Source organism: Sminthopsis crassicaudata, chromosome 1, assembly GCF_048593235.1.
Source record: "Sminthopsis crassicaudata isolate SCR6 chromosome 1, ASM4859323v1, whole genome shotgun sequence".
In the NCBI taxonomy this organism is placed as follows: domain Eukaryota; kingdom Metazoa; phylum Chordata; class Mammalia; order Dasyuromorphia; family Dasyuridae; genus Sminthopsis; species Sminthopsis crassicaudata.
Window position 1 is genome coordinate 223,516,103 of NC_133617.1, and position 17,908 is coordinate 223,534,010.

Genomic DNA, 17,908 nt, shown 5'->3' on the forward strand with positions numbered 1-17,908 from the left:
GAATGTGTTTAAACAAAATTAGATGATTTAGCTGCACCTGGGAGCTCCTTTCAACACAATGATTGTAAGGGAGGCAAATCCAAAGTCATACATAGAAAGTTAAGTGAAATCATCTCTTTGTCCTTTAATTTTTTTTTTTTTTTTATGAATTTCATTGGAAATTAGCTAGAGCTTAGTTTTCCAAATGCTCTTCCAGGGCTGGGGAACTGTTCAGACTATACTCTGTTAAAGTCATTGAGTAAGACCCTAGGGCTCTGGCTAGGAGTTTAGAAGCTAGATAACACATCCAAATTGGCAAGAAGCAGAGCTGGGTGTTCAAATGCAACTCTACTTACTCTATATCTCCAAAAAGATAGATTCAAAACCAAACACATATTAAACTTTTATTTTAAATTTTTTTCTCTTAACTTCCTCTTTCCTATGAAAATGTTAGACATTATTTTTCTATGAACATCTTTTAAAAACCACAATAGAAACATTTACCTTTGGAAAATGTTAAATTATGAATTTTTCTCATATGCTGTTTCTTATTCTAAAGTGAAGTAAGTTTGATAAAAGAATTTAACTGGGCAGACTGTCTAGACTGATTTTCCTCAATCTTCTATACTGCATTTGTTATATATATTTGTTATATATAACTAGAAGAAAAACTACCTAGGTTCTAGAAGCTATTTTTTCCTAGAACATATACTTTCATAAATGTTTTCTTATTTAATCTATGTCCTTCACATGTGGAGAAATATAGTTTTATAATTTTAGGATAGAAATATCCATCAAGTCACTTAATATAATAATTAACCATTAATAAGATATTTATTCTTTTCTGCATCTGGCACTTTATCTTGATCAAAAATAAAATAAGTAATATAAAGAGTGATCTGTGCTTTTGGATAGATAGTTCAGGAGAAATAAAGTGGAAATTTTTTTGGAACTATTAAAAACTGGGGAATAGATATTGTTTTATGATGATAGAGCTATGATTTCTTCAGTGTGAATTCCCTCTGCACTGATGCTGAACTCATGTGAATATGTCTTCATGTTTCATGTGGCTGAAAATTCATTAACTAGTGGCCAACCATTTCAAAGATGAGGTTCTCCCACACTTAGTTAAGCTGGTTCTTAGCTTATGAAATGAACACACACACATACACACACACACACACACACACACACAAACACACACACACACAAATCCATCACCAAAGATCAAATTTGAAATCTTTCTATATTGGGAAGACATATTCCTCGCCTTTCCAAGCTGTACTCCATAACTTCTACCATATCCTAGGTCTTCATCTTGAAGTGTCTCTCAGCCCTGGAATTCATGGGCTCAACATACCCCATTTAAGAAGAATGCCAGGTCAGCATAGGTCTCATTTCTCTCCAGCTTCTCTTTTTCACCTTATTTTTATGTGCTGTCTTCCTTCATTTGAAATATAATTTCCTTGAAGACAGGGGCTGTCTTTTTTTTTTCCTTCTTGATAGTTGTACTTCCAGTACTTAGCACAGTGTTTAGCACAAAGTAATCACTTGATAAACATTTGTTGGCTGACTCATTTACCTTGGGCTTTTATTCTTGCTTAGTTTTTGAGAACTTACTATGACCTTCCTCCAGAGGACTTTCCTGGGGGATACCCTCCCTCCAATACTCCAACAGGCCAATGATCACACACTGATTTGATGTCCCACCAATGACCCAGTTCACCACCAAAGACTAACTATTATAATAAATTAGGATATTTTTATGGTTTAACTGGAAAAATGGCTACTGAAATTTTAGTGTCATTGAAAATAAGTATTTTCCCATTAAACTTCTTTTAAAAAGTGATGAGGAAATGAGGCATTTTATACAGCAACAACAATGAAATGGTATACTTGCCTCAAGGAATGAGTCTCTTTGGCATAAATTTTGAACTACAAAGAACTTAGGGATCCTGATCATCTCAAAAATGGATTTGATATGGGTACTGCTATCAATAAACTTACAACTCTAGAAGACTTAAGATCTTTTATGACCAACTTTCAAGAGAAATACTAAATCAAGATGCAAAATGAGATTTACATTTTGGGACATGGACAATGTAGATATTTGTTTTCTTTGGCTACACATATTTGCTAGAAAAATTTTGTTTCTCTCTTTTTCTTTTAAATTGAGGGAATGAGATGGGAAAAATAAGCATTTGTTAATATAATAAAAATAAAATGAAAACATTTTATGGATACTACAGAGGGGAAAATGTATGTATATAATTATTCAAGGGAGCATTGAAAAGTAAAAATAAAGAAATCTAGTTAAAGTTTTATAAGCAATTTTAGGGGGTCAGAAATGGTTTCAAGGATAAGACAATAATTGGGTTATATCTTATAAGGAGACAGGGATGACTTCCATAGGTAGGGAGGGATGTTAGCAAAAGACCAAGCTAGGGACATAGTGTGAGCAAACACTTGGAAGTGGGAGATGAAAAATTGAGAATTCATGATAGAAAGTAGATTAGTTGTGTTGGAATATATATCATAAAGTAAAAAAAATATGAAAGATTGGGAGGGATTTGAATAACAGAATAAGTTTACACTGATTTTATTGTCAAGTTATTCAGTAAATGAGTAATGGAATCAATGGCATAACAGGAAGATTCTATGGTTAGTGGGTGAGAAACGATAGTTTGGGGGGGAGGAGTGACTAGAATCAGAAAGAACTCTTAGGAGGAGAGGTATATTATAGCCAACTCTGACATGGCAAAGATCCATGAAATACTTAAATAGTATGAGTGTTTATACTTAAGAAATCAACAAGCCAAATCATGCTTTGATTTATTTACTAATTGTCTAGGTTTGATAAAGTGTTAATAATTCAGATTAAACTTAAAATTATATGTATATGTGCATATTCCCCTTCCCCCTCCTAGCTGGCTGTCAAACTTTTACCAGAAAATTCAGATTTTGCTCCAAAATATTTATTTATTTATTGGGGGGGGGGGTGAAGAGGCAAGGTTATTACATTAAATGACATGCTCAGAAACAAGCTACTCTTTGAGGCTAAATCTGAACTCAGGTCCTCTTAATTCTAGGGCCAGTGCTCTAGTCATTGTTCCATCTAGTGTCCGTTAAAATAGTTTTTGAATTCAGCAAGAGTACAGTAGAAAGATCAAGGAATCAAGTCTACTAGACTAGAGGCTTGGTAGGCTAATGTCAATGATCATAATCACAATAATATCTGCCATTCATATAGTTGTTTTAAGGTTTGAAAAGTGTTTACACATCCATTTTCTCATTTAAACCTCACAACACTACTAGTTAGAAGATTATTACAATAGTGGAAAATGGAAATGAATACCTTTAATAGGTTGATTGCAGTAAGAAATAGAAAGGAAAAACAGATGAAAGAGATAATGTTGAGATTAAATTAAAATTGGACAAAAGTCATTTGGAGTAAGCTACTTTACTAAAGAAAAAAAATCAAATTTATTATTATAATGCAACAAATAATTTTATAATTTAAACTTATCCACTGCCCAGAAGTAAATAAATAAGAGTTACAATAACTATAAAAAGACATCAACACTGTGATGAACAGATATATGGGGAACTTACCTTGTGTGGCAATATAGTGATTGGGTCGGTGATAACCCTAAAAACAAAAAAAAAATTAAAAAAAGGCTTATTTAACAAACTTAAAAGTTGTGTGTGGTACCTAAGTCACATGAATTCCCTGAAATGAATTCACATACAAATATCAGGAGCTAACACATTCAGTGTTGAAATTAAACATATCTAACCCACTGATTTTCTTTTAACATAGGAAGGAACATCAAATACCATTCATGATGATTTCAAGGGAGGCATGAATAACTCAATCATATACCAACTGTGAGGTGATAGATGAGCAATAAACACCAACAACTTGAGGATTCTCTGAAATCATGCAACAGTGGCTCTTATTAGGGTACAAATAATTTGGCAATGTACAATAGGAATTCATTTGGTTGAGGTTGTTATTGTCAATTTTTCCAGGCTTTACCCCGCATGCTGTTCTGTCAGTGTAGACTGTTATATCAATATTAATAGTAACAGTTTTTCTTAAATAGTTTTAAGGTTGTGACATTAACCAGTAAACACCAAAAATTTAAAGATGTAATACCTATACCTGGTACCCAATCTGTGACATCAGATGACAACTAAGAAAACATGTGGGAAGTCACCAGAGAATTAATTGCTTAGGAAAATAGAACTGGGAAAGAATAGGGTTCCCTCATAGAAGCTTACAGCTTTTATATTAAACCCTAATACTTTCAGTTTTCCCCTTCCATCTTAAAACAAGGTGTTTCAAGGAAAATGGTAAGCTATGTAAGAGAGACTTTGGAGTCATTTTAATTCCATAAAGAACTGGACTTTCAGCTATGTATTATAAGGGGTACTACCATATAATACCTAATTCCTTGGGTTGACTGTTGAGCAAATTTGTTTTGTTCTATCTTAAGGAAGGAACAAAACAAGCAGTTATTGAGCACCTGCCCAAGTTGTGCTAAGTACTTCATAAATATCATTTCTTTTGATGCTAAGAAGAACTCTAAAAGGTAGGCTCTATTTATTATTACATTACACTCTATAATTGAAAAAATTGAGACTAAGAGAGATAAAGTAATTTGGCCAGGATCACACTACTTATGAGTGGATTTGAAGTCAGTTCCTCCTGATTCCAGGTTCAATACTTTATATGTTTCCTTTACCTAGTCCCCTGTCAATCAATTATGCTGGTGGCTACAGGACTTTTCTGAATTTTTGGACAGCTCTTATAACCACTCTGGATGAAGATTAGGAACAGTGACAAATTCTTCTTCTTTGAGCCCCAAAATCTATGTCCTTAGAGAACAATGGCTTACCTTCATTTTTCTTGGACCTGATACTTGTCTTACCCTCATATACTCTCATGTGAATGCTTTAAATTTTATGTAAGTGAATACCAGTGCTGCCTATAGTTGTTTTTTTTTTAGTTTGAGTTCTATTATTGTTTAAAGTTGACTTCATTTATGTAGAGTTCTATATTTTTTATCTGTATAACTTCCTACAAGTCTGCCCACATTTCTCCCTATTTGTCCTTATTTATGTAAAATAATTTGAAATTATGTAAAAGAATTAAAAATTGTTTCTGTCCATTGACCAGAATTAATATGCTAGGGAGGTAATTTGACAACAAAAAAAGACCTATGTGTTTAAAAATATTATAGTTGCTCTATTTGGAATAAGTGAAACAATGGAAAGATCAAAGTCACCAATTAGGCAGTGAGTGAACTGAACAAATTATGGTATATGTATGTGATGGAATTTAATACCATAAGCAATGAAATTTGACAAAATGATCCCTGTACCTTTTCCCTACCACCATGGACAGTTTTCCTTCTTGTTCTTTCTATACTGATTTGTTGTTGTTTGTAAAAAAAAAAAAAAAAAAAAAAAAAAGCTTTTAAAATTTTATGGTGTTAAAATTGTATGTTTTTTCTTTTAACCAAGACTTGATTATAGACAAAATATATAGGAACAATTGTGAAAAAGCTTCTCTTTCTCTTCTGCTTTTTTTTTAAATTTCTGTCTTTTATAATAAGGTCACTTGCAACGTATTGTGGTCTATGATATAAGTTGCTGATCTAAATCTATTTTCTACCAAATTGCTTTCTAATTTTTCCAAAAGGAATATGATAGGAAATTTTCCAAATAGTTTATGTTCTTGAATTTAGTGACTCACAGACCACTGAGTTTGATTATTTCTGATACTTACTTGTCTATTCTTTTCTACTGTCCAACATTTTTTAAAATAAGTATCAAAGTTTTGATGAATATAGCTTTATAACAGTACTTAAGACAATTGCTATCTTTTCTTCATTGCTACTCCCTTCTCACGCCATTCCCTGGAGATCCTAGACCTTTGGTTTTTCCAAATGATTCTATTATTATTTTGTCTAGTTATAATAATTAAGCTATTGCTAACTTGATTTATATAGAATTAAATCTATAAATTAACAGGTAATATATTAATTCTTATTATATTGGTGTGGTTCAGCCAGGAGAGCTGAATGTCTCCCCAATTACTGGACTCCTTTGATTTATACAAAAATAATTATATATGACTTAATTATATATGATTAGGTTGATTCTATGCATTCTATACTTATTTTGAATGGGAACTACCTATTACTTCCTCCTATTTTTATTAATATATCAAAATTCTAATGAGTTTTATGTATTTTTCTGTATATTGTTAATTTTTTGAAGTTATTAATCATCTTGATTAGTTTTGATACAAATTATTTTAATATGATAAAATTATATGCCTAAAATTAAAAGTTATCATTATTTGCCAAAGAGAGATATTAGTTTTCCAAGTAAATACAAGGGTAAAGTAAGAATGCCCACTCTTGCCAATACTATTTGAAAAAGTTCTAGGAATTCTAGTGATAAAAATGAAAGGGAAATTAAATGAATGAACACTGGAAACAAGAGAAAAAAATATCTCTATGTTCAATTATCTCTTTTCAGTATTCTATTTGGAAATGACTCTTAACCTTGTAGCTTAATATTAGTGTTTATATATTTAAAATATCTGAATTTATCTATGCATATTTTAATGCAAATTTTATCTTAATTTCAATATTTCATATTTTTTTTCTAGAAATCCTTCAGTTTTGCTTGTTTTTTGTTTTGTTGCTTTTTTCCTCTCTTGCTCTCTTTTTTTTTGCTACCTTTCTCTCACCTACTTTCTGTTTCTCATCTTCCTTTACCCATCTGTTCTTTTCTGGAGTTTGGACCTTTGATTTGATGGATGTGGGAAGTTCCCTGATATGGAAGCAACTTTCATCATTTGATGGGTAAATCAGCTGGTTTTAGAAAAGTTAGTTAGTTTAGAAAGTTTCATGAGGCTTGGGAAGGTAAGTGATTTATCTAAGGTTAAATAATCAATTAGCATTCATTAAGTTCCTAATATATTCCAGGCATGATGATAGAATAGGGATACAAATACAATAAATCAAATCACTTCTACACATTTTTACTTGTTCTATGCAGCTTACTGCATAATGTGTGTATGTGTCTGTGTGTGTATATTAAATTATTTAGTGAAAGAGAGTACAACAGAGACAACACACATATACATACACATGTGTATATGTGTATATCAGTACATATGTGTGTGTATATATATGTGAATATTGATTATAATCTTTATTTCCTTCTCTAGTGGTTATGGCTTCATTCTTGTCATTTTTTATTTTGGTAGTTTTTAATTTTTTTTTCAAAATAAATTAGCTAATTTCCCAAATAATTTTATTAGCATTTAAAAAAATTTGCCTCTTTATTTAATTGTTTTTATTTTGATTCTGTTTGTGTCCCATTTAATTTTCAGAATCACTTGTGTGCTTCTGGAGGATTATTAATTGGTTGTTTTTCTACCTTTTTAATTGCATGCTCAAGTCATTAGTCTTATTTTTTCATAATTAATATGTGTTCAAGAAACATATTTCCCTCTAAGGATCACTTTAGATGCATTTCATAAATTTTGGTTATCTCACTATAATCCTTTTCTTTAGCATAATGTTTAATTATTCCAATGAATTATTATCTCATTTGAAAGGATTTTTGTCTTAATTTATGTCTGAAACTTTTGTTCCTGTTTCCTTTATTGATTATTTTTTTGATTGATTATATTTTTATTGTCTTATGATCTATTAAGGAAATGTGTAAGATTTCTCCTTTTCTGCCTTTACTAGTGTTCCAGGGCATAGCATATAATATCTTTTAAGCCCTACAGGCACCTGAGAAAATGTGCATTTTCTAAGATTCCCATTATTATTCTACATTATTCAATCTCATTTTTCTAAAATGTTCTCCAATTCTTTAATTTTTTCCTTATTTATCTTTTTGGTAGATTTGTAATAGGAAAAAAAAAAAAACAACCAAACATCAAAGTCATCAATATTTTTTAACTCTACCATTTTGGCCAAGGCATTTATTTGCCTTTAATAATTTAATTTTTATGTCTTTTAGCAATATGCTACTCATATCTTATGGTAATTTAAATAATAATATGGTATCCTTGACTGTCTTCTGAATGAATAAGTATGTTATAATATCATCAAAATTGTCATTGCAATTTCTGCTTTGTAGGTTCTAGTTAACTTAGATTCCTAGTAGAATTTAATCACTGAATTTATATTAAGTCTAATAAGTTATGTATGTTTCTTTTAGACAATAAATTGCTGAATTCAATTTTCTAATTCCTTTTGAAACTCACATTTTATGGGTGAATTTAAGCCATTATTATTCAAGACTATAATTTTTAATTTTGTTTTTGTTTCCATTAAGTTCTGTCTAATTTTGTTTTTGTTTTATGCAATAATACAAAAAATCTTATATTTTTTCTTGTTGAATTTTATTTCCTAGTTTCTCTAATTCCTCAGTTATTTTCACTCTGTCCCTTCAACACATGTACAGAATTCCTTAGATTCTACTTTTGCTGGTATAATTTTTATAAAACTTTATCTATCTGATCCAGCTAAGAGTATACGTTTAAGGACTGCTACCTATTTAATTGATTGTTCTTTATTTGTGATGACTAATTTCAAGTAATAACTTCTTTGTTCACCATCTCCTTTACACCTCTATTTGTTCTTGTTCAGCTGTTCCTTTTCAAACAACATAGTGAATGGAAAGAGAACCTCCCTCTATTTGGATCATCTAGTTTCAAGTACTATTCTTGACTTTGAAATTGGAATTTCAAATGTACAGTCACTCATCACTTTCTTATAGTACGGAGTAATTTTTTAATCACAGTTGCTTTATGTTAGGGTCATCTTGTTAAATTTTTGATACTTAGTTAACTTGCCTCTCAAATTAACACTATGTCTAATGCTACATTGTTTAGTATGAAGAAGAATAGTTTCTGATATATTTTGAAAATTATTTTTTCTTATGATGGGTAATACCCTGGTTTGCAGAACAGGTATTTTGGTGGCATAAAGTAATTTCCTTCACTTTTCTATATATTATATTTTAGCTCTGTCTTTGCTAAGTAATATTATGGTATTCTAACTAATGTTTTATATGTTTATAGCACTTCAAATATTTGATTTCCTACTTGTTTTTCTATTTTAAATTTTTTATTTGTCTGGACCATTCTATCCCCTAGGAAGCCTACTATTTTAATTAATGTGTCCCCCAATCCCTCCAATGCTGTCTAAGACAGGGATTTTCATGGTTGTAGCTCTGTATTATTTTCAAATACTGATTCTTACTGATTCCAATTGTTCCTTTAAATTTCTTCTTGACTTTGTAAACTAATCTAGAAGTTCCCACCAAAGGATCTCAGGAACTGTTGTAGTGCTGTTCATTCTGTTGTAATAGTAGGAAATAACCAATGAGGACTCAGTCTTTGAAGCATGCACAAAAAATATTCTTGCCCAGTTTCAGTCCTTGAAGTATTCTTCACACACAGATATTCTATACCTGCTGCCAATCTAACATGTGGAATTTTAGTAGCAGTTTTGACCATGATGACTCAAGATTAGTACAATATCATGATGAAAAAGTCTTCTAATTGGCTTTGGAGGGGCTGATGCCAGAAGAAAGGCTGAGTCTGAATTGAATGTGCAAATGAAAGGTCTGAGTAGCCAATTTCTCAGTCTTTCCCTCGTGGCTCTCCAGTAGTGATTACTTAAAAAAAACATGGAGATATGTTCTATTATTATCCACATTTTTCGGATTAGAAAACTGAGGCATGCAGAGGCTAAATGTCTTGCCCAGGGTAACACTGAGTCTGGATTTGAACTCACATCTTCTTGACTTTAGGCTCAACTCTCTATCCATGGTACCACCTAGCTACTTCCTCATTCTGAGGACCCAAACCATCAGTGGCAGTGCAAGTCAGATGAATGACCCCCTGTAAGGTGTTACATTTCCCCCCTTCTTTTAATCCATATCATTTATGCATTGCACAGGGATCTCCTTTTGTGTTTATTTATATTCTTTTTTTAGTTGTACTCTTAATTTTTTTTTTCTTGTAAAGATTTCTCCTCCTTCTCCCCTTTTTGTTTTTCTTCTATTTTATTTAATCCATTTGTTACTGTTTGGAATAGATAAAAAGGAGCTAGTTTTAGTTATGGACACTTGACCATCTTACCAGAAGTCTGTTTTGTGTGGTTTTTTTTTTTTTTCATACATCACACACTAAGATGCTTAAATATACTGAAATATATTGGAGAATTTTTTATACAACATTAAGATTATCAAAACCACTGCATGCTTGTTGGTGTATTTTTTCCTGGAAAAAAACCACTAAGTTTTCTTCATGCAGATAGATGATGTGCTGTGTAGACTACAAAATTGAACTGGGAAATTTTTTAAGTATTGCTTACTCATAGAGAGCCTAGAATCTCGTTTATTTGTTAAAAACATATTGTTTGTTAAATAATGTTTAAATTTTTAAAAATCAACATTGCAGGACCTCCATAAATTAGCCCCAACTAATCTTTTTTAGTTTTATATCCCTTTACTTCTCTATATGAAACCTCTTCTGGCTAATCTAGATTTCTTCATTATAACTTGTACTTTACTGTTTTTGTATCTTCTCTAAAGTCACTCTTTCTATCCTGAATATCTTTCCTCCATTTCCTTAAAATCTCATCCTTTTTTCCTAAGTCTACTCAAATATTACTTCCCCTATAGTGCCTTCTCCTATCCCACCAGCTACAAATAATCAGCATCCCTCTAAAACCCAAAGCACTTAATTTGTACCACTCACGTGGCATTTATTAAAATAACTCTGAATTCTAGCTATCTTAAGAAAAAGAAGGGCTCTGAGGCCAGGGTCCATATTTTTAGGAGAGATGCTGATTACCTTTTTATTGGAATGAATAAAATGTGCTTTAAGATAGGACGATCCTTGGCAAGTTCAGTAACTATTTCCTAAACTCAAAAGCCAAGCTCGTTTTGTTATCTGAGTTCTTAGTTATCACAGTAGGTATGGATTTGGGTTTTATCAGATGTTTGGGACATGACTGCTTTCCAAATAATCATCTCTGAAATTCCAGGAACTTGTACAAGAAACACCATTCTGTTCAAGCTTCTAAAGGAACTAATTTAAAATTTCTTTGAGTCATTTACAGGTAATAATTATTTAATGATCTTGATTTATAAAGTCACAGAATTTCAGAGATAGCAGAGGTCCTGAACAGCTACACAATGTAAACTGTATATCTGAATAAGAATCCTCAGTTTAAAATAACTGACAATGAGACAAAGGAAACAAAATCCCGTATTTGAAGGTGACAATTTTAAGGATAAAACCTTATGAGAAAGTCTCTAGGAAATTATAAGTGATGGCAGCCACACATTGCAGCAATATAATACCTAATATATAATGTACATAATAATAGCTCACATAGCTTTTCAGTTTACAAAGAATTTTCTTTACAACAACTATTTCTATCCTCATTTTACTAAGAAGGAAACTAAGGCTTCCAGAATCTATGCTGGAAAAGCAAATTACTTGCCTTAGGCAAAAAAGGAAAAAGTGGAAGGGCCAATATCCAGGTTCCTAACTTAAAGACACATATTTCTGCTTAGTTAGACCAAGATAAATATTGCCTATTTCTCATGAATAGTGACGATGTTAAAGTTTCTTTTCTGCAAATTCTAGTCTTAAAGGTAATACTGACTGCCCCTTGATTTTCAGTCGACTTTTGATTTCATTCATTCTTTCAGCAGAAAACATATTATCTGTTAAAGAATTTATTCTAATGTAAAACATTAAGTTAACATGATGCAGAATGAACAAGGAAGCAGTCTTCAATAATTAAACAGCGTACATATTTAATGAAATGTCTTGCTTGCATTAGAAGTCCTAGTTAACAGCTGCACACTACTTTGAAGGCAACTTTAAAGTGCCACGATGACAAGAGATTGCAAATCACTGTATTAGGAATTACAGAGTTTTGTCACATTAATATGCAAACAGATTTTTTTTAAAATGTGGAATTATGCCAAGTTGTTGACAGAAAATGAAAATAACATATTCTTAGTCCACATCAGGGAGGGCAACATATAGCACTACTGACAAATTCTCCAAGAAACAGACCGATTTGAAGAAGAAAAAAAAAGGAATGATTATATTTTTGTTGACAAATACTCAGATTTATGTCAATTCACTTCAATTGAATTCAGCCAAAAATATAAATGTCATAGAATCTAGTAGGTGGAAATGATATGAAAGAAAATCTAGTAAAATCCAAATATGATTTCTTTTACAACATCTCTAACAAATGGTTAATTCAGTCTTTGAGGACCTCCAATGAAGAACCTACCCAACCAACTTCTGGGTGGCTCTAATGGCTAGAAAGTTTTTTCTTTACATTGTCTTTACCTGCTGCTCACTCTTCTGCCAAACATATCAGATAAAATGCCTCTTTCACATGATAGCTCTGTTGTTGTGAGGCTTTTAAATTTTTTAAACTAAGTTTCAATTCCTTCAATTGATTTTTCTATTACATAGTCTTCACTCCGGTCATCATCAGGGTCATTATCTTCTGGATGTGCTCCCAAAATGTGGTACTCAGGACAACAGAATCCTTAGTGATGTTTTTAAAGTTCCTTTTGTTGATCTCATTTGTCCCCACATGGAACACCTGATGGAAGTGGTGGTCATTAAATCTGACAGTACTCAAGAGCTTTGATGAATTCCTGAGGAAGGCAGGAGATGTTTCTGTTGTTTATGTCAGGTCAAAAATGGCTTTCTCAGCACCAATGAATAGGGAGTCACAGATTACTACTACTCTTCTTTTCTTCCTTTGACCCTGTTAGATGACCTCTTCGATGAATAGCATCCATTGGTCCATTACTCTTAAGCACTAGGGGCTAGGTCTTCTAGGTACGGTGGAGCTCCTCATCCCATACATAAATGGCATCTCCCATCCAAATGTCCTATGGTCCTCTTCTCCTTCCTAATTTTTATCACAATCTTCTACTTTTTAAACTCTGATACAGGTAGGACTTCCATTTTGCCTCTTTTGTATCCCTTTTCTTCTTGATTTTCTCCTTGAAGTACTTTCTCCTTTCTCCCATAGAATACTATGTCATCACTGATATCCCAGAGAGTAGAAATGAACTCAAAGTGATATTCCTAAAGCACAGATCAAACTATGTCATGTTCTTTCACAGACTCTGGTATTATTATTATCCCTACTTTCCCAGATTTATTGGACAACCTCAACAAATGGTACAACTTGAATGCTAAAGAGACCTTCTTGCTGCTTCTTACTCACCACATTCCTACTCCCATGTCCATACCTTTGCAAGATCAAATCCCCCTCACTATGGTATATGATCCATTCTATTTTACTTCATACATCTCCTAATTGTTCCTTTGTACATAAGTCCTTTTCAAAATTTCTCAAGGCTTCTATTGCCTCCTCCACAAAATTAATTTGTATTTATTTTGTATATTTGCTTTATATTTCTTATTTTTACATATAGTCGGGTTCTTTCAGTGTAATTTCTACTTTCTAAGCATCTGATGCAGTTTCTGGCACAAAACTGGTACTTAACAAATGTTTATTGGTAATTTTTATACTCTAATCACTTTCGTTGGAATGAAGACCAATTTATGCATTGGATGTATTACATACCATAGGGAACTTTCAGAAGCACAAACTAGCAAAATTTGTGGGCCACAGTAAGATTCTCCTTATTCTCTATATTTATTGAGAGCATGCCTCTTATTCTTTTTTCTTTCTTTGTGGTAGGCTTCTTGGCTAAGCCCTCTGGCTAATTACTGCATCAAACAGCCTGTTCATGAGGAAGGAGATTTGGGATGTGAAGATCTGAAAGACCCAAAATTCCAACTACAGTGTTTCATTTTGTGACTTGTCACCTAAACTTTTCTTCTTCTCTCTAGGGTCCATTGGGGAGATAAGATTTAATTTATTTTGTCAAAGAGATATAAATAAAACAAATACTGAAGGTGTAATGCACCTCTATCCCTGACTTGAACTTTCACTAGTGTGTTTCTAGCAGTTTTATACTTGCTTTTACTACCTGGCCTATCAAATATACATCAAACAGTTATCTTTGCTCATTACTTTAGTTATACATACATCAATATAATTTCCATTAATGTAGTCCGAGTTTGTATCTCCTTCTAGTGTCTGCAGTCTTACTCGAGAATGATCATCTGAAACAAGAATAGAAAAATCCTATTATGTGTGCTATTAAGAATTACAGCATATAAACACATTATATATACATCAATTGTATCCATGCTATTTTAAAGATAAATAGATCTTAAGAGCTGTGCTCTTTCTAAACTTCTAATCTGGCCATTAAAACTAGGAACTGGGATTTGAGAATGTTTATATTTATAGCAAACTCTTAATATTTAGTCTTTGATCATTTATAAACTTAAAATTTCATTTTTTTGGAAAAGTTAACTAACTTTTATGACACTGTACTTTTAAGGCAAGTATTACAGGCACTTTAAATATAAAATTAAAACAAAACAATTCTTAATCTCCTGGGACTTTGATTCTGAGAAAAGTATGTGTGTATGTGGGGGGAGGGGGAATGTAGGTGTGTGAGACTGTGTATGTGTATAAAATACATACATGCATTAATTTAAGATAAGTTGGACAGAAGAGAGTATTGTACTCAAAAATAGGAAAGGCAAGGCATCAGAGAAAGCCTCATGAAAGAGGAAAAAACCACTTGAGCTGATTCATGAAAGAAGGTAAGAGGAAAAGATGGAAACATAAAGGCATTAGATTCCAGAAAAGAGAGATATTTCTTGGGGGAAGGCACAAAGACAGGACGAATAATGATGAGTCCAAAGAATAGTTAAGAGCTCAGTTTGGCTTAAGATAGTGGGATGAAGGGGAAGAATCTGACATTTAAGATTCTCTACCACTTGGAAAGATAGGCTTGGAGCATACGGCTGTGGAGGGCTTTAAATGACAGGCAGAAAAGTTTACATTCTGCTCCAGGTGCAATAGAGATAATTAAAAATAATTTGAGGAGATGAATCAGACCTATCTCTCAAGAATATTATTCTGATAGCTGTGTGGAGAATGAGTTGAAAAAAATGAGGGACTAGAATAATGGAGATCAATTAGGAGACTACGGAGATGGTTCAGGCAATAAGTGATAGGGCTTGAACTAGAAAGGTAGCAGTATGAAAAAAAATTAGAGGTTAGAAAAGAGAGATTCTAAGGGGATGAACTTGATAGCATTTGGGAATTGATTGGGTATGGTTGGGGGTATGGTAAGAAAGAAGGAAAAACAGAAGTTAGTTTTAGATTTGTGAATCTAGGGGGCTGGAAGGACAGTGGTACCCTCAATAAGAAATAAGAATGATTAGAGAAGGGAAATATTGAGGAATGAAAAAATGATTGCTCTTCAGCATACACTCTGTACTTCACCATGTCCCCAAAGCTTCTTCATCTGGAAGATTACTCCAGTTCTAGAATTCACATAATTCACATAAATTGGAAGTATTCTCCTCCCCTTTGGTCTCCTGAATGGCTCCTCCCAGAGCCTCCATTTAAGAAAGGACTCGACTCATTCTTCTTTCTAGCTTTTCTCTATGTTATCTGATCCTCTTATGCTTAAGCCTCTTACTGATTTCTTTTATGTTTCTTCTCCTTTTAAAATATAATTTTTTTGAGATCAGAAACTTCTCTTTCTGCTAATATTTATATTTCCATTTCTTAACACAGTTCGGAATACATAATAAACACTTAAGTGTTTGTTTGCTTATTTTTGGACATGTTGAGTTTGAGATATTGATGAAATGATCAAGTAGAGGTATACTATAGACACTTAGGGACTGATGATTTATATAGCAGGATAAAATGAAATGTGTATATGTATATGTGCGTGCATGCATGTGTGTGTGAATGTGGGTGTTTCAAAGATAAGGGAGACACAGATTTATTTCTAGAAAGTAAGAAAGGTGTCAGTAAATAAGGACTACAGATGTGAGGCAGAAAAGTGACAGAATAAAGGCAATACCTCTGTAGAAGAGATGGGTACAAAAGCATAAATAGAAGGGCCACTTCTTCTTTAAAGACCAGAACAAAATATGGGAGAATAGATGATGTTGAAAAAGTTTTGAGGTATGAAATAAAGGACAAAAAAGGTTTGTAGTGGAAGGACTTGATTTTTTTCCAGCAAAGTAAGAGGTAAGGTTCTCTGTTGGGGAACAATACATCAGGAAAAAAAGTTACCATGACGAAATGAGGGATAGTAGAGATTAGACAGCATAAATCTATAATGAACCTGTCAGTATAATTTTGTGGCTTCCTGCAATGGCATTCAGCTAGAAGTGGAGAATGCAGAAATATGGGGCAATTCAGGTTTGAGTCTTGGCAAGGTACAAATAATGATAGGACAATAGGATAAAATTACAGAGAATAGAGTTTTAGTTGAACTAGTTAATGGTAAGGTTAAGAAAGGGAAGAACATTAAGAGCAAGGGTGATAGAGTGGAAGAACAGGGTAGAATAGAGGGGGCTTAGGTTGTCTTGAGGATGAAGAATAAGTTAGGAAGACTGAAGCAGAAAAAGAGATGGAAAACTAAGAAGATATGATCAAAGTGGGATGTTTTAAGTTCAGGAACACAGAGACGGCATGACAGTGGGTAATAATGAAATCCAGGGCACAACCATGCTTGCAGTGGCTGAAGTAGATTAAGAATCTAGACCAGGGAAGCTGAAGATATTGATAAATTTGGATATTATTTTGTTTGAAGGTCTATAAGTATATATACTGAAGTCTTTGAGTATAAGAGGAAGGAAGATAGATGAGAACATTATGAACTAGGAACTGGGCTCTTGGAGGAAGGAGTAAGAATAATTTGGAGGCTATTAGGTGACTGCAATTTGGATAGTGATTTTTTAAAAAGCAGATGGAGTGACAGATTGAATTTTGAAGAAGTTGCTCAGTGTCAGGAAGAAGGAGTTCCAGCAATAGCAACAAGAAACAAAGTGATTGTCTATTTCTCCCATCCCAGTATCACAAGATGTACCTAGTACTAGAGATGAGTAACAGTGGACATAATGTCTTCCAGAGAGGGCCAGATATATATGAATGTAAATAAGAAGGAAATAGTGTAAGAAGAAGTCTGTGATGAGAAAAATTTTTATTAACAACAGAATGAAGGTTGTTCAGAGGGCACAATGGAAGCATAGGACAGGGCCAAAAGGGCAACAAGGTAAAGGTGGATGGGAATGAGTGAAAGGGGAAGTAGATCCAAGGGAAAAAAATCTCCATCTCAGCAGACATAGAATAAAATGATTCACAAAAAATTGTTTATTGGATATGGAATTTTAGGAACCTCTCCCAAACATACTTCTCTTTTCTTCTTCTTCTTCTTTTTTTCCCTGAGGCTGGGGTTAAGTGACTTGCCCAGGGCACACAGCTAGGAAGTGTTAAGTGTCTGAGGCCAGATTTGAACTCAGGTCCTCCTGAATTCAGGGCTGGTGCTCTATCCACTGCGTCACTTAGCTGCCCCTCAAACATACCTCTCAAACATATGTATGTGTATATGAGTCTTTTTTCCTCAATAATGTTTGATTTTTCCAATTATATGTGAAGATAGTTTTAGACACTCATTTTTGTAAGATTTTGAGTTTCAATGTTTTTTTTTTCTCTCCTCTCTTATATTTCCCCTCTCCAAAACAACAATCTAATATAGCATATACATGTACAATCATTTTAAACATATTTCCTTATTTGTCATGTTGTGAAAGAAACATCTTAACAAAAAAGGAGAAAGCCATGACAAAAAAAAGCTAACAATAACAAAAAAGGTGACAGTAGTATGCTTCAATCTGAATTCAATCTCCACAGTTCTCTCTCTGGATGTGGGTGTCATT

At 32.8% G+C, this 17,908-nt stretch overlaps 1 protein-coding gene across 6 annotated transcripts in view; it reads right to left on the reverse strand.

Annotated features, from left to right (window-relative positions):
• Nucleotides 1-17,908, reverse strand: part of PTPRM (protein tyrosine phosphatase receptor type M) — a 938,548-nt gene that overhangs the window by 97,777 nt on the left and 822,863 nt on the right. For all 6 annotated transcript variants that reach the window (XM_074275249.1, XM_074275231.1, XM_074275235.1 and 3 more), the window contains 2 exons: nt 14,136-14,212; nt 3,592-3,628 (listed from right to left, as the gene is read on the reverse strand). In XM_074275249.1, coding sequence (XP_074131350.1) covers nt 3,592-3,628; nt 14,136-14,212 — 114 coding nt within the window. The remainder of the gene's footprint in view (nt 1-3,591; nt 3,629-14,135; nt 14,213-17,908) is intronic.